This window comes from Scyliorhinus torazame, chromosome 15, assembly GCF_047496885.1.
Source record: "Scyliorhinus torazame isolate Kashiwa2021f chromosome 15, sScyTor2.1, whole genome shotgun sequence".
In the NCBI taxonomy this organism is placed as follows: domain Eukaryota; kingdom Metazoa; phylum Chordata; class Chondrichthyes; order Carcharhiniformes; family Scyliorhinidae; genus Scyliorhinus; species Scyliorhinus torazame.
This window is the reverse complement of record NC_092721.1, coordinates 119,340,324-119,361,869: the sequence shown is the minus strand read 5'-3', so window position 1 is coordinate 119,361,869 and position 21,546 is coordinate 119,340,324. Positions and strand designations below refer to the sequence as shown.

At 58.7% G+C, this 21,546-nt stretch overlaps 1 protein-coding gene across 3 annotated transcripts in view; it reads right to left on the bottom strand.

The window, feature by feature from the left end:
- Positions 1 to 566: 566 nt before the first annotated feature.
- The window catches only part of tmem182a (transmembrane protein 182a), a 151,158-nt gene continuing 130,178 nt past the window's right edge, over positions 567 to 21,546 (bottom strand). For all 3 annotated transcript variants that reach the window (XM_072476640.1, XM_072476641.1, XM_072476639.1), the window contains exon 5: positions 567 to 1,515. In XM_072476640.1, coding sequence (XP_072332741.1) covers positions 1,289 to 1,515 — 227 coding nt within the window. In that variant the 3' untranslated portion in view covers positions 567 to 1,288. The remainder of the gene's footprint in view (positions 1,516 to 21,546) is intronic.

Here is a 21,546-nt window from a genome sequence, read left to right as displayed (position 1 = left end):
GAGCCTTTTGTGCCCCCTATCAACTCACCCCCAAACTAGTCACAATTTAACATGCAGCCAGCAAGGCCTTGGGCCACCTGCCCTCAGACCAATTGAGGTCCTTAAAAAGCCAATTAAGTAGCTAATTAATGGCCACTTCAACAGTCAATTCCCACCCAGTCGCAATATTCTGGCCAGTGGCAGGGTGTCAGCGCAGGCTGGGAAGCCTGATAGGTAAACCTGCTTGGGTCTTGGGCAGAAAAGAGGAAGTGATGACTCCTTCCCGGCTCTCTTTTCCGATCAGAGACCCTCCCTCCCTACAAATGGCTGCATCCCCTCCCTACCAATGTAACAAAGGAAAACAGTTAACTTGTCCTGTGGCACATTTATTGTATCCAACAATTATTTATGTACAAAAATGTGTCATGCTTTCTGTGACGATAAGGTTGTATGCATGTATGATCTGTACTTTGATGTTTCTCACCTTGACACAGGAATTTCCCTTAGTTTAAAATTGTGGAAATCTGCACATAGAAACCTCAGATTAATTCTACCTATTACCAACAACAGAATAAAGAATCCACTGCTTTGTCCTTTTGCTAAATTGGTTTATTCCACGGACAGTCGTTTTGGATTCATGTGTAGGTTACACCTATACAAAAAGATTAAGTGATCAAAATGTGTATATAAATGCCCACATAATTTCATCTGATATCAGTCAATGAATTTAATTGGTGCTTTCATGGCTGATTCATAATTAAATTACCAACATCACAAACCAAGATTGATTATTGATAAACTCCATATCCACTGGGTAACTGGTTCAATGTGCACATCAAAACTGCTCCTGGTATATCATTAGGCATTGAAAACAGTATCAACACTCTGAATTTCACCCCTAAATTTTCTAAACTCTTTAAACTATTGCAGTTTTTCCATTACATTTGGCTTATGAGAAATCAAGAAAAAAAGATATTCCTTAGGGTGGCAGCAGTAAATACATTATAAATTGTTAAGCAAAACTACTGTCTCTTTATGCAGGGTGGGGCAATTGTCACAAGTGAAAACCTAATACTGTAAGATTTTAAACATTTGGTTTGTGGTTGCTTTTAATTCATCTTCAAACAACAATTTCATTTTTAGGCAAATAGTAAGCAGCACAAAAGCTATACAGTATATGGAGAAAATAACCAAAGTACCGTTTGGAAATACAAACATTCGACAGATGAACTAACATTTCCAATATGCATATTTATCAAACTGTTACATTAAAAGCATTGATTTCTACTTGGTTGAAGGAAACCTTCTTTTAACCATAATGAACGTGAATGGTGTGGCCTGCGAGGAGGAACAGCAAGCCTGAGGACAACGAGAAGAATATCCCAATAGGTGCAACTATGAAGGACCATCCATACTGAATGTTTAGTGCAAAATCAGGACAGAGCTGGATTCTTTGTTTCTGAATGTACTCTTGAATATCAATAACAGTTTCGATCCAGATGACATACATAATAACAAGTACTGTAAATATTATACCTGGGGAGGCAAAAAAGAATAAGATCAGTTAAAACAACATTTTGTTCAAATGTTACATGATTTGCTCTACCCTGTTTCCACCACCAGCTCAGAACAACTGATTGCTCTACAATCTCCTACATGCAAGAGAGCTGAAGATTTTGATTGGAACTAGCTGCTGATGTAGTCAATGTAGTAATACATTTCAGACTAGAAGTATATAACTATGGAGAGAAGCAATGAATGCAGCATTCAATTGTAGAAAATGGATAATGGGCTGTAATTTTTAGTACTTTAAAAGAAAATACCTAGGTCACAATATTTATGGAGAGACAGGGAGGCAGCAATGAATTTGGAAATTCCAGGAATGTGAATCAAACATTATTTTTCCTTAATTGTCTTTCCTGCCCAACAGTCAAACAGTTTGCCAGGCTAGCCATCTGCAGCCAGGGACCAGTGGGGACACTTCCCAGTAATTATGAAACATCACACATGTCTGAATTTGATACAGAGCTACATAAAGATATATTAAGACAGATGACCTAAATCTTGATCTGAGTTGGTTTAAATGGGTATCTTAAAGAGAGATGGCGTGGTAGAAATATTTACAGAGGGACTTCCAGAGGTTAGGGTATCGGCACATCCACCAATAGTGAGATGATGGAAATCAAGGATGTGCAAGAGGCCGGTGCTGGAGGAGAGCAGGCATCTTGGAGATTGGACTGGCTGAAGGAGAGTTCCAGAGGTGAAAGGGGTGAGGCCATGGAGGGATTTGAAAACAAGGAAGAGAATTTTAGATTTGAGGTGTTGCCAGACCAGCATCTAATTCAATGGAAAAGAATGTGGACAAATGTAAACTTATTTGCTTTGGTAGGAAAAACGTAAATGCAGAGTATTTCTTAAATGGTGTTTACGTCCAAAGGACCTGGGTGTTCTTGTTCATAAATTACTGAAAGTGAACATGCAGCTGCAACAAGCAGTAAGGAAGGTAAATGGTATGTTAGCTTTTATTACAAGATGATTTGAGTACAAGAATAAGAAGTCTTGCTCCAGTTCTATAGAGCCTTGATGAGACCACACCTGGAGTATTGCGCACACCTTTAGTCTCCTTATCTAAGGAAGGATATACTGGCCATTGAAAGATTCACCCTGGGAAAGCAAGATTGCGAGGAAATATTGAGGAGACTGGACCTGTTCTCTCCAGCATTTAGAAGAATGAGAGGTGACCTCTTTGAAGTGTCCAAAACATTTACAGAGCACATCACGGTGGATGCAGGCAGGATGTTTCCCTGCTTAGCGGGTATAGAACCAGGAAACACAATCTCAGACTAAGGGCAGGCCATTTAGGACTGGGATGAGGAGAAATTTCTTCAGTCAAAGGCTGGTGAACTCTGGAATTCTTTACTCCAGATGGCTGTGGAGGCTCAGTCATAGGGCACGATTCTCCAGCCTTGTTGCACTCTCGCTCGAGCAAAACAAGGCTGGTGAATAGTGGGAGAGACCAAAAACAAGAACTGCTCCAGATGCCATTCAGTTTGCGATGCAACCGGCTCGCTCCCATAGGCGAAATCGGGATCTCCATAGCATGGCGAGAAACCATTATCACCACTTGAGCCCTATTCCCATACAATTAACGGGAGCCACCCCATATCCAACAGCCTCCCGTCATTCAGCAGCCTCCACAGCAAGTGGTCACGCTGGCGACGATTAGTACTCCCTGTTCAAAACATGAAACTGGCAGATCAGCAGTTGTGGGGAGCCGAGGAGGTGAGTAGCCATCTTTTCTCACAAGTAAAGAGCCCTGGGGCGCTGGGCTTGCCCCCCCCCCCAATGCTTGACGGGTACACTCCGGGGTGGGGATGCACCCTCCACAGGGGTGGAACCCCGTGAGAAGGTGGGTGGGAGGTGCTGAGGGGACAACTGCACAAGGCTCCACCATGCCAACCCCTGGATCGTGTGTACCCTTTCCGGGGGAACGCTTGTCCCTGCCCATCTGTTGCATCAACCACCCATAACCCCCATCAACTGCTGAGGCCTCTGGCCGTGCAACTGAAGGCTATCGATAATAGGGATTTGGCAATCATGATTAAGTAAGCACTTCACACATCCCAAGTGTACTCCCGTTGGTGGGCGGGTCATGTAGCATGTGTGAGTCATTGCCTAGCAGCCCAATCACACCTTGATGCATGGACACTGTGCCTGAACACTGCGGGAGGCAACACTACACACGCAGCAGTTGAGATCCGAACACACAGGGGATGGAACACAGCTTCAGGGACTTGTTGACAGTCAGAGGGTGGGTGAGTGCTACACAAAGGGGACATTATCTGTGGGTGTCTGGGGAACAGGGTCTGGGATTCATTGAGTGAGGCCCGCTGCGGCCGAGAGTGTGTGGGCAGGGCATGCGTGCATAAAGGAGGGGGAGTTCAATGGGGGAATGGAGTGTCCGGGGTGGGAGACATCACTGTTCGGCAGTCCAACATCCCCTCGCAATTCCTTACAGCTATTGAACGATATGGGCGGTATTTTGGATCCAGCAGAACTTGCCCTAGTGGTGCTGCTGCTAGGCCAGACGCCGGAGATGGCGGCAGCACCATCTGCAGATGCTCGGGCCAGCGGCCCAGATGCCAGACCCCGCCCCACACCCTGAGGACCCGGCCACCCATCAGGCCAGGGAGGGACCCAGAGGGTGGGGGGCGCACAACGGCCCAGGGTGTACAGGTGTCGTGGTCATTCAAACAGATGATGGACAGCGCGTGCTGCAGGAGGCTCCGCCTAAACAAGGAGATGGTGCAGCATCTGTGCCATGTCCTCGCGGACTTGGCACCGCGTGGAGGAGGAGGACACCTGCTCCCGGTGGTCACTGCAGCTCTGAACTTCTACACCTCGGGATCCATCCAGGGCTCAAGTGGGGACCTGCTCGCAGGCCACAGTCCACAGGTACATCCGACAGGACACGAATGCCCTGTATGCCGGGGAGAAAACTATATCAACTTTGACATGGACCAAGCCCACCAGGATTCCCGGGCAGCAGGATTCTCCACCATCGCCGGGTTGTGCCAGGTTCAGGGGCTGACAGACTGCACGCATATTGCCTTGCGCTCACCGGGCCATCTGGGAATGCCCGACATTAACAGGAAGGGGTTCCACTCCCTGAACATTCAGCTCGTGTGTGACCACCACATGAGATCATGCATGTGTGTATATGCTTCCTAGGGAGTGTGCATGACAGCTAAATCCTGGGGCAGTCACACATCCCCGGCCTCTTCGAGCACGACTCCAGCATGGGTGGCTGGCTCCTGGGGGGTAAGGGGTACCTGCTGAGGACCTGCCTAATGACGCCAGTACGGAAGCCGGAGACCAAATTGGAGACCCGATTAAACAAACCCATGTGGCCTCCCGGGCTGTCATGGAGTGGTGTATTGGACTCCTCAAGTTGCAATTTCAATGCCTCGAACTCTCCGGTGGTGCACTCCAGTTCACCGCTTGGAGGGTCACCCGCTTTGTGGTGGTCTGCCGTGTCCTCCGCAACCTGGCACAGCGGCAGGGCGTTGCTGGAGATTGGGGATGAGGAACATGTGCCCACCGCTGAGGAGGAGAACGAGGAGGAGGAAGAAGACAATGAGGAGGCGCCAGACCAGCAGGGGTGGGACGATGAGCCCGGGGATGAACCAGAGGACCAGCCAAAGGCTGCAGGACTGGTGGCAGCGGCGAGGGTCCTGCAAGCCAAGAGGGCCAGGGAGGCCCTCATACTTGCCCGCATCACATAGGGCATGGCCTGGTCCATCATCGCTACCTTACCCACCTCCATTTCCCACCCTCCCAGCAAATGTGTCACATCACTCCAGGATGTTAGGACTGCGCTGGCACTGTCAGCAGGTCACTGCAGAGGGCACGGGGGGGGGGGGGGGGGAGATGATAACCCGCAGAGAGCTTGAGTGCCAGTGCCCCTCAATCTATGCCAGTCTGACTCTTGCCTATCTGTTGAGCGCTCGCTCACACCCATCACCTGCATACGATGTGCCCGAGGAGGGGGATATGCCTGGGGAGACAAGCCAAGGGTTTGGAGGTCAGCCCACATTGTGGAAGAAAGTGACAGCGACGTCATACTGCTTGTGGTCAAAGGTTTTTAATGTCCAACGATGTTCCACTCTCCCAATAGTGCTGCCCCACTCTCTCCACCACTCCCTCACCCCCACCCCACCTTATCCTCTACCTACCCTCCTCTCTCCCCCTTCCCCGGTGCCCTCAGTGATCCGCAATGTGCTTAGCCTTCCTTGTTTTCCCACTACTTCTAGGTGTCTCCCCAGGATGCACATCTGAGGTGGAGGCAGCCAGCTGCTTCCCACGTCCTGTGGCCTTTGATGCCCCTGGCGGGCTTCCTCTGGGGGCTCTGGCGCAGTTCTCAACGGCACATGCACAGCCGTGGTGCCCTGCCCCGTGTGCCAACGTAGAGACACGGCTTCATCAGAGAAGTGGAACTCGGGGGACTTGTTGGCCTCCATTTAAACTCCATGGGACGGGTCCGGTTTGGCACCCAGCAACCCCTCCTCCCGCTCGGTCCTATAAGGTCCTGGTCACCTCAGGTTGGAGGGGCAGCTGGTTCAAACCCCGATTGACCATGCAACATCTGGCTCTGCCAGCCATGATTGCCTCTGCACCATTGTGTCGCTACCCTCGGCGATGTTCCTCAGCGATTGGGCCATGTTCTACAGTGCCTAGGCCATTCCCACCTGACGGCAGGACATGTCCTGCAAAACTTCATCAAGGTCAGCCTGGTTCACATCCCCCAGCGAGTCAGACATTCTGCTGAGGGTCTCAGCCATGGCCGTCACCGACTGTGCCACGCCTTGGACACCTCCACTAATGGCGCCAATGTCATACAACAGGCTCTACACTGCGATCGCCACCCGAGAAGTGTTGGCCTCAGTGCCACGTATTACCGGCACCATCTCCTGCACCCGTAGCCTCTGGGACTCTTCCAATCAGCTATGGACCTGCTGGAGTGATTCTGACATCTCCCTCTGAATGTCCCGGCTGCCCCCTGATGTCTTCATCAGCTCCGGATATACATGTTCCGTAGGCTCAGCATCTGGCTGGGACCCAGACTCTGGCTCACCACATTGTGTCCCAGACCCTGTCCGCTAATGTTTCCTACCGAGGTGCGTGTATCTGCGCTGGTGGGAGGGTGGGGATGACAGCTGTGACACGTCAATTGTGGCATTCTTGGAGCTTTCCTCCGAGGTGTTCTCCTGGGAGGGGGCCAAACTGGCTGGACGACCTGCGGGAGAATGGACATGTGGTCAGTGGGAGAGATGGGTCAGTCTGTAAGGCAATAACAACTTATGTTTGACCGGTCCTCCGGGTGGGCCCGGTGGATCCTCACCTCTGTGGCGTGCGCCAACCTCCACATTGGCAACCGCTCTGCCCTGGGCCATCCCAGTCACCTCCAGGGCCCATTCCTCAAAGATGGTGAGGATTATTATGTCTGGCACCTCTTCGCCAGCCTGGGCCCTCTCCCAGTGATTGTGGGAGAACTTCTCCTGCGGAGACACAGACAGGTCATCGTTAGCCACACGCATGGTTCACAGTGGTTGGAGGGGCAATGTGAGGGAAGGGTTTGGGGGTGGTTGAAGGGAGAGGCGGGTGAAGGGAGGGTCAGGGGCCGAATGGAGAGTCGGGGGGATACTCATGTGGGGGTAGAAAGGCCTCTGGAGGGGGAGTGGGGGGTATTGGTGTTAACTCACCCCTGCTGCATGGTGTAGGTCATTGACATTCTTGCGACACTGGAGGTTTACGGAGATTTGCAGTTGGATTGTGGCCAGGAGAACATTGGAATGAAGCTTGGATATTGAAGAAGGGGAACGTGAAATTGAGAGTTATTTAATTATAACTTTTTATTTACTGTTGCCTCAGCCTTTATATCAAATGAGTTTATTTCAGCTGTGTTTGCTAAAAGGAAGACGTTAAATAAAATCTTGCCCTTTCAGTGTTGGAAATATTCGACAGAATATTATTCTCATGTGCAGTGACCGAAATGACCCGTAGAGGGAAATCTTAAACCCTTAAATAAATTCCCATTACATCAGGTCTTCATAAAAGATGTAAATGAGTGGCCACTAGGGTGTGGATATTAACCACATGATGATGGCCCTAAGGGACGATTTAAAATTAAAATGTCAAAATGTGTCCTTCCACCACTACATATGATTCTGATCACATTTTTACAGCAGCAAGATGCATGCTGTTCTCTGTGCTGCAGTCGAGACACGGGCCGCTTCATTATATTAAATTCAGGCTCTCATGATGCAGTTAGGAGTCTGATTTAAGCTTAACAGTTGCTGGCTGAGTTTCTCAAACATCAGGAAGTCTGGTAGCTAAGTAGATAAAGAAGCAGCTAGCTGCAGAAGGTAAATGCTCTTGATTGCATTTTGCACTTATTTGAGTGGTAGAAGTGCTCAACCCAGCTCCCTCAACTAAACCTTGTCAATTGTGGCTTTTTCTCACTAGCCCCTAATTCTGCCAACCCCATAATCCTTCTACCCGGAATGCTAAGCCCTCTGCCCATTCTCCTGACCACCCACACCCCACTGCCAGCAATGCCAAATCTCTAGTGCACATTAGGCATCCGAAATAGTTGCAATTATTATCTCTTCTGCTCATGTTCAGTCATCGAGACAGTCAGATAGGAACAGGGGGCGAAATTCTCCATTATCGGCGCAAAGTCCGCCGATCGGCGAAAAAAACGGCGCAAATCCGACTTGCGTCACGCCGGAAAAATGGGTCAAACGTCTCCGGCCGAAATGGGCTAGCAATGACGGAACGGGATCCGCGCTTGCGCACGTGGTTCACGCCGTGCAGCGTCATCCATGCCGCACGGAGTGACGGCTCATAAGGCCACGCTGCTCCCCCCCCCACCCGACCGGAACACCCGACCAGAACACCCGACTGGATGGCTGGCCGCCGCTCAGCCCCGAGGTTCCAGTCACGGGATGTGGAGGCGCACCGGGACGCAGTGGAGCAGAGGAGGGACGCCCTGTATCCCGGGCACGGCCGCAGAGTTGACCCACGCCACAGCCGGCGTCTGTGGAGGGAAGTGGCAGAGGTCGTCACCCGCTGCGGCCCTGACACCACGGACAGGCACCCAGTGCCACAAGAAGGTGAACGACCCCGTCAGAGCAGGCAGGGTGAGCCTCCCCATATCCCCCCCTCCCCCATAACCCCCCGATATCCCCCCTCCCCCATATCCCCCTCCCCCTCCCCATATCCCCCCTCCCCCATATCCCCCTCCCCATATCCCCCCCTCGCCCATATCCCCCCTCCCCCATATTTCCCCCTTCCCCATATCTCCCCCTCCCCCATAACCCCCTCCCCCATATCCCCCCCCATATTCCCCTCTTCCCCATATCTCCCCCTCCCCCATATCCCGCCTCCCCCATATACCCCCATAACCCCCATATCCCCCCTCCCCATATCCCCCCTCCCCCATATCCCCATATCCCCCCCCTCCCCCATATCCCCCCTCCCCATATCCCCCCATAACCCCCCTCCCCATATCCCCCCTCCCCCATATCCCCCTCCCCATATCCCCCTCCCCCATATCCCCCTCCCCCATATCCCCCCTCCCCATGTCCCCCCCTCCCCATATCCCCCCAATATCCCCCTCCCCCATATCCCCCCTCCCCCATATCCCCCCTCCCCCATATCCCCCCTCCTCATATCCCCCATATCCCCCCTCCCCATATCCCCCCTCCCCATATCCCCATATCCCCCCTCCCCATATCCCCCCTCCCCATATCCCCCTCCCCCATATCCCCCTCCCCATATCCCCCCCTCCCCATATACCCCATATCCCCCCTCCCCATATCCCCCCTCCCCCATAGCCCCCTCCCCATATCCCCCCTCCCCCATATCCCCCATATCCCCAAGTGAATCCAGCCCCTAACCTTAACCTCTGCAATGCACGCGCAACCGATGGCGTGCATTCATATACCTGCCTAACACTGTTGCCTTTTACCCCTGCCGCCACCCCCACCCACCCCCCCCCCCCCCCCCCGCCACAGGAGAAGCGCGCACACAACAATAGGGAGCATGTGAGGACTGGAGGAGAATAGGGAGCATGTGAGGACTGGAGGAGCCCCGCTGATGAGAGGCCACTGACCGTACACGAGGAAAGGGCCCTGGAACTGGCTGGCGGACCTGACGACCGGGAGGTTGCTGATGCAGAGGTCGGGGGCGTACTAGCAAGTGAGCCACCGACAGCCCGTCCCCATATCCCCCCCTCCCCCATATCCCCCCCTCCCCCATATCACCTGATCACTGCCTGCGTGTCTAACCATGCATGCTTCATTGTGTATCTCAGGAGCAAACGTCAAGGCACCCATCCCCGCAGATGCAGACCGCCCGCAGGATGCCCCCTTGGAGGCCACGGGAGACGGAGAGACCCGGACCCTCTGGCATGCGACGCCCGCAGGATGCCCCTTGGAGGCCACGGGAGACGGAGAGACCCGGACCCTCCAGCATGCGACACCCGCAGGATGCCCCTCGCACTCCACGGGAGACGGAGAGACCCAGACCCTCTGGCATGCGACGCCCGCAGGATGCCCCTCGCACTCCACGGGAGACGGAGAGACCCAGACCCTCTGGCATGCGACGCCCGCAGGATGCCCCTCGCACTCCACGGGAGACGGAGAGACCCGGACCCTCCGGCATGCGACGCCCGCAGGATGCCCCTCGCACACTACGGGAGACGGAGAGACCTGGAGCAACAGGGAGATGACACCCCCGTCACGTGCGGGAGCGACGAGGCAGGCGTGTGCCACCCAGCGACGAGGGGGGCAGCCACAGGCCCCCCGTCACATCCAAGCCAGGACACCACTACCCAGGACACCACTACCCAGGACACCACTACCCAGGACACCCCTACCCGGGACAGCACTGCCCAGGACAGTACTGCCCAGGACACCCCTACCCGGGACAGAACTACCGAGGAAGACGAAATACCGGGCAGTGACTCAGAGTGGATGGGTGGAGAAGAACCCCCACCCCAAAGTGCCATGGACTCAGAGTGGGACGAAGAGCACGACAAAACACCACTGCTGTCACCAACACCCTCCACCATCGCAGAAACACTCACCTCGGTTGGGCACTTTAGTGATGAGGCGCCTGGTACACTCACTGGTGCGCACAACACAGCCGTCCCGGTACAGCAGGTGGAGGTAGGAGCAGCAGAGGGGCCGGGCGGTCGGAGGGCAGCCCAGCCCAAGCGAACATCTGCCGCCCAGATGGATCCCGGGTTCCTGGAGTTACCACACCCACACATAGATCCGATGCAACCACGGACCCGGAGACGAGCGAAGAGGGTGACGGCCGGCTTGCGGCGGCTGCAGTCCCCCCTCCCCCATATACCCCATATCCCCCCTCCCCATATCCCCCCTCCCCCATAGCCCCCTCCCCATATCCCCCCTCCCCCATATCCCCCATATCCCCAAGTGAATCCAGCCCTAACCTTAACCTCTGCAATGCACGCGCAACCGATGGCGTGCATTCATATACCTGCCTAACACTGTTGCCTTTTACCCCTGCCGCCACCCCCACCACCCCCCCCCCCCCCCCCCGCCACAGGAGAAGCGCGCACACAACAATAGGGAGCATGTGAGGACTGGAGGAGGCCCCGCTGATGAGAGGCCACTGACCGTACACGAGGAAAGGGCCCTGAACTGGCTGGCGGACCCTGACGACCGGGAGGTTGCTGATGCAGAGGTCGGGGGCGTACTAGCAAGTGAGCCACCGACAGCCCGTCCCCATATCCCCCCCCTCCCCCATATCCCCCCTCCCCCATATCACCTGATCACTGCCTGCGTGTCTAACCATGCATGCTTCATTGTGTATCTCAGGAGCAAACGTCAAGGCACCCATCCCCGCAGATGCAGACCGCCCGCAGGATGCCCCTTGGAGGCCACGGGAGACGGAGAGACCGGACCCTCTGGCATGCGACGCCCGCAGGATGCCCCTTGGAGGCCACGGGAGACGGAGAGACCCGGACCCTCCAGCATGCGACACCCGCAGGATGCCCCTCGCACTCCACGGGAGACGGAGAGACCCAGACCCTCTGGCATGCGACGCCCGCAGGATGCCCCTCGCACTCCACGGGAGACGGAGAGACCCAGACCCTCTGGCATGCGACGCCCGCAGGATGCCCCTCGCACTCCACGGGAGACGGAGAGACCCGGACCCTCCGGCATGCGACGCCCGCAGGATGCCCCTCGCACACTACGGGAGACGGAGAGACCTGGAGCAACAGGGAGATGACACCCCCCGTCACGTGCGGGAGCGACGAGGCAGGCGTGTGCCACCCAGCGACGAGGGGGGCAGCCACAGGCCCCCGTCACATCCAAGCCAGGACACCACTACCCAGGACACCACTACCCAGGACACCACTACCCAGGACACCCCTACCCGGGACAGCACTGCCCAGGACAGTACTGCCCAGGACACCCCTACCCGGGACAGAACTACCGAGGAAGACGAAATACCGGGCAGTGACTCAGAGTGGATGGGTGGAGAAGAACCCCCACCCCAAAGTGCCATGGACTCAGAGTGGGACGAAGAGCACGACACAACGCCACTGCTGTCACCAACACCCTCCACCATCGCAGAAACACTCACCTCGGTTGGGCACTTTAGTGATGAGGCGCCTGGTACACTCACTGGTGCGCACAACACAGCCGTCCCGGTACAGCAGGTGGAGGTAGGAGCAGCAGAGGGGCCGGGCGGTCGGAGGGCAGCCCAGCCCAAGCGAACATCTGCCGCCCAGATGGATCCCGGGTTCCTGGAGTTACCACACCCACACATAGATCCGATGCAACCACGGACCCGGAGACGAGCGAAGAGGGTGACGGCCGGCTTGCGGCGGCTGCAGTCGCAGGTGGAGGAGTCCACCCGCGTCCAGGAGCTGGAAGTGGTGCCGGTCATGCATGCCACCCAGGCCGACACCGCACGGGTGGCGTCCGCAGTGGAGGCAATGGGTGCGACGGTGTCAGACACGGGGAACGGTTTGCGAGGCCTGGGGCTTTCCGTGCAGGCGGCGTCTGTGGCCCAGGACATGGCTGCCCTCTCACAGGAGGCCATGAGCCAGTGCCAGCGCCAGATGGCAGAGGCGCTCAACGCCATGGCCCAGTCTCAGCAGTCCAGAGCCCAGTCTCTGCAGGCCATGGCCCAGTCTCAGCAGGCCATGGCCCAGTCTCTGCAGGCCATCGCTGAGGGCATCGGCGCCATTGGCCATGTGCGAGCTGGCGTCGCACAGTCACAGACAGGGTTTGCCAATCCCCTGAGCACCATGGCTGCAAACCTGCAGACCCCTGTCGATACCAGCACGGGCCTCCAGGACTGGCAGCGCCAGATGTCGGGGGGGCGTTGGATGGCCAGTCCGTTCGCATCCCCCACCTATGTAGAGGCCTGGGGGCCATCGGGCACCCCGAGGGAGGAGGAGGTGCTGTGGTCCGTCCCGGGTCCCCCTGTAGGGGAGGTCCCGGAACACCGCGACACCTCGGACTCCCCCCCTCCCGTCCCAGGTGCATCGGGTGGGCAACGGGCAGGGCAGGCTGGCAGCTCGCCATCCCAGTCGCCCAGGCCGCAGCGTGGCCCATCTAGGCCAGGACGCCCCAGAAAACGGCCGCCAAAGGGATCCAGTGTCAGAGGGCAGGAATCACAGGAGTCCACCTCCAGTTCTGCTGTACCGTCTGGGGAACCACGTAGACGTAGTCAAAGAGCCCGTAAGGCCAAACAATTAGACACTGAGTAAGTTGGCACGGTGGGCCAGCCGCTGGGCCAGCCGGTAATGGTGGACAGCCACCCGCCTGTGTCTAGCCCGTCTGCCCTGACCATTGCCCCCATCCCCCTCATCTGGGGAGGACTGCGCCTCTTCCTGCTGCTCCTCCACTCCGCCCTCCTCTGCCTGCGGCACATCGCCCCTCTGTTAGGCTATGTTGTGCAGGACGCAGCACACCACAATGATGCGGCCGACCCTATCTGACCGATACTGGAGGGCGCCCCCAGAGAGGTCCAGGCACCTGAAACGCATCTTCAGCACGCCAAAGCACCTCTCGATCACTCCCCTTGTCGCTACATGGGCATCATTGTAGCGGTTCTCCGCCTCATTGCATGGCCTCCGTACAGGCGTCATCAGCCACGATCGCAATGGGTAGCCACTGTCGCCCATCAACCAGCCCCTCAGCCGGGGATGGCGTCCCTCGTACATGCCGGGGATGGATGACCGCTACAACACGTATGAATCGTGTACACTGCCTGGGTAACGGGCGCAGACGTGCAGGATCATCATGCAGTGGTCGCAGAACACCTGTATGTTCATCGAATAGGTCCCCTTCCTATTGGTGAACACGGCCCTGTTATCTGCAGGTGGCCGCACGGCGACGTGCATCCCATCGATCGCGCCCTGGACCATGGGGAACCCGGCCACGGCATAGAAGCCCACGGCCCGGGCATCTTGGCTGGCCCGGTCCACAGGGAAGCGGATGTAGCGATGCGCCATGGCATAAAGGGCATCTGTCACTGCCCGGATGCACCGATGCACCGATGTCTGCGGTATGCCGGACAGGTCCCCACTCGGTGCCTGGAATGACCCCGTTGCATAAACGTTCAGGGCCACCGTAACCTTGACGGACACGGGGAGAGGGTGTCCCCCGCCAGTGCCACGCGGTGACGGGTGTGCCAGCAGGTGGCAGATGTGTGCCACGGTTTCCCGGCTCATCCGGAGACTCCTCCTGCATCCCGGTCCGTGAGGTCCTGGTATGACTGCCGGGGCCGGTACACACGGGGCGCCCTCGGGTGCCTCCGTTGCCGTGGGGCCGCGACGTCCTCCTCCCCCTCCTCGTCCTGTCGGTCAGGTGTCCCTCCAGCCTGGGCGGCTGCCGCCTGTCCCTCTGCGGCAGCCTGCTCCTCATCCAGGGCAACATGGACATTAGCGGCTGCCGCCACGGCGGCCAACATCGCTGGATGATCGGAAAACATGACTGCCTGTTAGGGGGGGGGGGGGGGACGATGACATGTCATCATTGCCCATATCCCCTCCTTCCCCCCAGCCAGGTGGCATGGACCGCATGGGTCCAACTGTTGGAGGCTGGCACCTGGCCAGGTGGACCAACTCACTTGCCCCCCATCCTCCTCCCCGGCACGGACCCCAACCTCCTCCCCGGCACAGACCCCCCATCCCCCTCCCCGGCACGAACCCCCCCCCATCTCTTTCCCCGGCACGGACCACAACCTCCTCCCCGGCACGGATCCCCCCGCATCCCCTTCCGCAGCACGGACCCCCCATCCCCCTCCATGGCACGGACCCCCCATCCCCCTCCCCGGCACGGACCCCATCCCCTCCCCGGCACGGACCCCCCCCCCCCCCCGTCCCTCTCCCCGGCACGGACCCCAACCTCCTCCCCGGCACAGACCCCGCATCCCCCTCCCCGGCACGGACCCCCCCATCCCCCTCCACGGCACGGACCCCAGCCTCCCATCCTCCTCCCCGGCACGGACTCCCCATCCGCCTCCCCAGCACGGACCCCAACCTCCTCCCCGGCACGGACCCCCCATCCCCCTCCCCGGCACGGACCCCCCATCCTCCTCCCCGGCACGGACCCCAACCTCCTCCCCGGAACGGCCACCCCCCCATCCCCCTTCCCGGCACGGACCCCCCCATCCCCCTCCCAGCACGGACCCCCCATCCCCCTCCTCGGCATGGACCCCACCCCCCATCCCCCTTCCCGGCACGGAACACAACCTCCCATCCTCCTCCCGGGCACGGACCCACCGATCCACCTCCCCGGCACGGACCCCAACCTCCCATCCCCCTCCCCGGCACGGACGCCCCCCCCATCCCCCTCCCCGGCACGGACCCCCCATCCCCCTCCCCGGCACGGACCCCCCATCCCCTTCCCCGGCACGGACCCCCCATCCTCCTCCCCAGCACGGACCCCAACCTCCTCCCCGGCACGGACCACCCTCCATCCCCCTCCCAGGCACGGACCACCCATCCCCCTCCCCGGCACAGACCCCCCCCCCGGCACGGACGCCCCACCCATCCCCCTCCCCGGCACAGACCCCAACCTCCCATCCTCCTCCCCGGCACGGACCCCCCCATCCTCCTCCCCGGCGCGGACCCCAACCTCCCATCCCCCTCCCCGGCACGGACCCCCCCCCCCCCATCCCCCTCCCCGGCACGGACCCCCCATCCCCCTCCCCGGCACAGACCCCAACCTCCTCCCCGGCATGGACCCCAACCTCCTCCCCGGCACAGACACCCCATCCCCCTCCCCGGCACGGACCCCCCCCCCCCCCCGGCACGGACCCCAACCTCCTCCCCGGCACGGACCCCCCATCCCCCTCCCCGGCACGGACCCCCCCCACCCCCTCCCCGGCACGGACCCCAACCTCCCATCCTCCTCCCCGGCACGGACCCCCCCTTCCCCCTCCCCGGCACGGACCCCAACCTCCTCCCCGGCACGGACCCCCCATCCTCATCCCCGGCACGGACTCCAACCTCCTCCCCGGCACGCACCCCCCCCCCCATCCCCCTCCCCAGCTAGGACCCCCCATCCCCCTCCCCGGCACGGACCCCCCATCCCCCTCCCCGGCACGGACCCCCCATCCCCATCCCCCTCCCCGGCACGGACCCCAACCTCCCATCCTCCTGCCCGGCACGGAACCCCCCATCCTCCTCCCCGGCACGGACCCCAACCTCCCATCCTCCTCCCCGGCACGGACCCCAACCTCCTACCCGGCACGGACCCCCCATCACCCTCCCCGGCACGGACCCCAACCTCCTCCCCGGCACGGACCCCCCATCACCCTCCCCGGCATGGACACCCCCCCCCCCCATCCCACTCCCTGGCACGGACCCCAACCTCCCATCCTCCTCCCGGGCACGGACCCACCGATCCACCTCCCCGGCACGGACCCCAACCTCCCATCCCCCTCCCCGGCACGGACGCCCCCCCCATCCCCCTCCCCGGCACGGCCCCCCCAACCCCCTCCCCGGCACGGACCCCCCATCCCCTTCCCCGGCACGGACCCCCCATCCTCCTCCCCAGCACGGACCCCAACCTCCTCCCCGGCACGGACCACCCTCCATCCCTCTCCCAGGCACGGACCACCCATCCCCCTCCCCGGCACAGACCCCCCCCCCGGCACGGACGCCCCACCCATCCCCCTCCCCGGCACAGACCCCAACCTCCCATCCTCCTCCCCGGCACGGACCCCCCCATCCTCCTCCCGGCGCGGACCCCAACCTCCCATCCCCCTCCCCGGCACGACCCCCCCCCCCCCCCATCCCCCTCCCCGGCACGGACCCCCCATCCCCCTCCCCGGCACAGACCCCAACCTCCTCCCCGGCATGGACCCCAACCTCCTCCCCGGCACAGACACCCCATCCCCCTCACCGGCACGGACCCCCCCCCCCCCCCCCCCGGCACGGACCCAAACCTCCTCCCCGGCACGGACCCCCCATCCCCCTCCCCGGCACGGACCCCCCCCCACCCCCTCCCCGGCACGGACCCCAACCTCCCATCCTCCTCCCCGGCACGGACCCCCCCTTCCCCCTCCCCGGCACGGACCCCAACCTCCTCCCCGGCACGGACCCCCCATCCTCATCCCCGGCACGGACTCCAACCTCCTCCCCGGCACGCACCCCCCCCCCCATCCCCCTCCCCAGCTAGGACCCCCCATCCCCCTCCCCGGCACGGACCCCCCCATCCCCATCCCCCTCCCCGGCACGGACCCCAACCTCCCATCCTCCTGCCCGGCACGGAACCCCCCATCCTCCTCCCCGGCACGGACCCCAACCTCCCATCCTCCTCCCCGGCACGGACCCCAACCTCCTACCCGGCACGGACCCCCCATCACCCTCCCCGGCACGGACCCCAACCTCCTCCCCGGCACGGACCCCCCATCACCCTCCCCGGCATGGACACCCCCCCCCATCCCACTCCCTGGCACGGACCCCAACCTCCCATCCTCCTCCCCGGCACGGACCCCCCATCCTCCTCCCCGGCACGGACCCCAACCTCCCATCCTCCTCCCCGGAACGGGCCCCCCCATCCTCCTCCCCGGCACGGACCCCAACCTCCTCCCCGGCACGGACCCCCCATTCCCCTCCCCGGCACGGACCCCAACCTCCTCCCCGGCACGGACCCCCCACCCCCTCCCCGGCACGGACCCCCCCCAATCCCGCTCCCCGGCACGGACCCCCCCCCACCCCCCCTCCCCGGCACGGACCCCAACCTCCTCCTCGGTACGGACCCCCCATCCTCCTCCCCAGCACGGACCCCCCTCCCGGCACTCCCCCGGAGCCCAGCCCACTCTAACCACCACCCCCCCCCCCACCCCCCCCCCCCGCCGCACACACACACAACCCGAGACACACCTCTCCCCACACATTCAGACTGCGGCTACGCCATCGCCTGCCCAGCGGCCAACCCACCAGGCCGTCACTCACCTCCACGCTGGTCGGCGTGAACCTGGAGCACAGGTTCACGCCGATGAAAAGGAGGTTTGATTTACGTTGACATGAACGGTCATCACGTCGATGGGACTTCGGCCCATCCGGAAGGGAGAATATCGGCAGGCCGAAAATCGGCTGCCTTGCGCAGACCCGTGCCATTCTCCGACGTCAGCGGCGCCATTAACGCCCCGCCGACTTTTCTCCCTTCGGAGACTTCGGCAACCGGCAGGGGCGGGATTCACGGCGGCCAACGGCCATTCTCCGACCCGTTGGGGGGTCGGAGAATGACGCCCAGGATGTGGGTTATGGCCTGTTTCCAATCTTAGTAAAGATGTAATGAGTGAGGTGTAGATACTTCATCAGAGATCAGCAGTTATCTCCAAATCATTCTTACCATTCTTGTGGTTTCTTATCCAGTAGCCCCCTCACTCTTTCTCTCAAAGAACATTTGATTTGGTACAGTGGTTATGGCACTGAAGTAAAAACCCTGAAGCTATGAGTTCAAATCTGACAATGATAAATTGTGGAATTGCATTCAATCATGTTAACTCTATCAGAAAATCTAACTCTGAAAGCTGATGGTTCTCTAATGTCATTTTAGGAATGGAATCCTATCTGGTGTCTGTGTAACATTAGTTTTCACACTGTGGAAAGGATTTAAAGTGGCCCACAGGAGTGGGTAGCAAGAGGGGATGGGACTATAGAGGGAAGACAGGGGGTGAAATGCTCTTAACCTTCCCGATGTTGTGCAATTGTCCCAGCAGCTGGGTGGCTTTCCCACCCAGAGGCCAATTGAGGCCTTTAAGCCATCAGTTAAGTGCCATTTAAGGTCTACTGGCATTCCAGTCTGCAGGGGGGAGAATCCCCTGTCACCTAAAAACTGGTGGCCTCGCTCTGGGCTGGGGCAAGGGATGTGGTGGTGGTGGAGGGTCCTTCAGTGTGGTGTCCTCTGGCCCATGGAGGAGCCTCCTTGCTGCAAGGAACACCTACGGAAACACTTTCACCCACCTTGCCAAGGTGTGCCTGACATACTCTGGTGCCCCTTAATCTACCCGCCTGGGTTCCAGAGCAGCAACCAAGAGGTTGTTCTGAATCGGATGCAATCCCAACATTTGGCCACCACTCCCAGTGGTACTCCTGGGACTGAACAGCTGACAGCCCCCTGATTGGCTGGCAACTCATGCAGACAGGCATTCATCCTTTCAAGAAATCGGGGCAACATTGCCAGGCTGTTAATTACCTAATGGACACAGAATCATGCTTTCAATAAGCAGATTATTTCCTTATTGAACTAACCACTGTCAGTGTATATGGGAGGTGGGTTGACTTTAATCAATTATTTCTGGTTCATGTCCATGAAATTGTTGTGGAATTTACTGATTGCTTTCAATAAGCAGGTGAAGTTTGTACTCATGAGTGATTTGTTAAACCTCTTGCAAGGTTATGCAGAGTCAGACACATAGGAATCAATTTTATCTTTCCTCACCCAGCGTGGATCCTGTGAGGGAGGAGCTGGATCAGGCTGAGTCCACTAGTTGCACAATTCTTGCTTCAACACATCGTCAATTCAACCAAGGTCCCCGCTCCAAACAAGCACAAGCCAAATTTAAATCCAGAAATCATGACCTAGTTACATCAGCAAGACCTCTCCAGGATCATCACCCAGTACAGGACTTAAATGTGAGGTATAATACTCTCCTCACTTTGAAATCTGAACTGCATGTTGGAATTGACTGCAGGTGGTGGCAGAAAGCCACGGCAACTCCAGCATTGGCCCTTTCCTGGAGCCCTGAACTGATTCTGGTCAGTTAGGTGGCATGTCAAGAGGGAAGCTATTCTGACTGTCAGTTGCTATCTGGTGAGTTATGTTAAGATTACCCTCCTGAAATCTCAAACCTCTGCTAACGTTTGCTTTATTGTGCATTCAAACTGATCATTCTCAGCCACATTGAAGAGGAATGTCACCATGTTCGGCCTTAAACTGTATTTTTCTTCATGTAAGATACAATGCGCAGAATTTAATGGTTGTGGAAGAGTGGCCGGGGGTCACCCACCAACTGGAAAATCAGGGCTAGCCCTGCCATGGCCATTTTTGGGAAGCATGATGGGATTTATTCCCATTTGGCTTGATTGCTCTCCGTTGGGTCCTCTGGATCCTGTCAGGGGAATGTTGCTCCTGGAAATCCTGTTGTAGGGCAGATGTTCTGCACCTAAGAGCTGCCGTTCTTCAATACTGGCATCACCACCGAGAGCAGTGACCCTTGCCACAACTGCAGTGCGGCCCAAACCATGGAACGTCACTGGTGCCCCAGAAAAAGAATAGCGGTGTGGGTTCGCAAGAGCAAGAGAGTAGACCCGAGCGAGAGGGGTGGAGTGGGATCAATTTAAAGAGTAGAAGGGTTCTTATTCCAGGTCCCTCCATTCACACAAATGGGTGCTTAAAGCAGGAACTGAGTGTCTGACAAGAAGGGACAACTCCCCCCACCACCACCCTCTCCTCTCCCCCAACCAGCCACGCGCTACCAGCCAGGGTGTTCCTGGTGATAGACTGCCTGGCATGACCTCTGCCCACTGCTGATTATTTTTTGCTATTTTTTATTTTTATTGATATTTATTGTCACATGTACCGAAATGCAGTGAAAAGTATTTTCCTGCGGCCAAGGGAACGTACATAGTACGTACATAGTAGACAAAAGAATAATCAACAGAGTACATTAACAATGGTACATCAACAAATAGTGATTGGTTACAGAGCAAAACAAGGACCAAACAAGAGCAGCAGAGGGCATCGTGAATCTTGGGCGTCATTCTCCGACCCCTCGCCGGGTTGGAGAATCGCCGGGGGCTGCCGTGAATCCCGCCCCCGCCGGTTGCCGAAGTCTCCGGTACCGGATATTCGGCGGGGGCGGGAATCGGGTCGCGCCGGTTGGCAGGCCCCCCCCCCCCCGCTGGATTCTCCGGCCCGAATGGGCCGAAGTCCCGCCGATAAATTGCTTGTCCCGCCGGCGTGGATTAAACCACATTTTGAACGGCGGGACAAGGCGGCGCGGGTGGGTCCTGGGGGGGGGGGGGTGCGGGGCGATCTGGCCCCGGGGAGTGACCCCACGGTGGCCTGGCCCGCGATCAGGGCCCACCGATCCGCGGGCGGGCCTGTGCCGTGGGGGCACTCTTTCCCTTCCGCCTCTGCCACGGTCTCCACCATGGCGGAGGCGGAAGAGACTCCCTCCACTGCGCATGCGTGGGAAACTGTCAGCGGCCGCTGACGCTCCCGCGCATGCGCCGCCCGGGGATGTAATTTCCGCGCCAGCTGGCGAGGCAACAAAGGCCGTTTCCGCCAGCTGGCAGGGCGGAAATTCCTCCGGCGTCGGCCTAGCCCCTCAATGTTGGGGCTCGGCCCCCAAAGAAGTGGAGCATTCTGCACCTTTGGGGCGGCGCGATGCCCGTCTGATTGGCGCCGTTTTGGGCGCCAGTCGGCGGACATCGCGCCGTTTCGGGAGAATTTCGCCCAGTGTTCTTACAGGGAACAGATCAGTCCTAGGGAG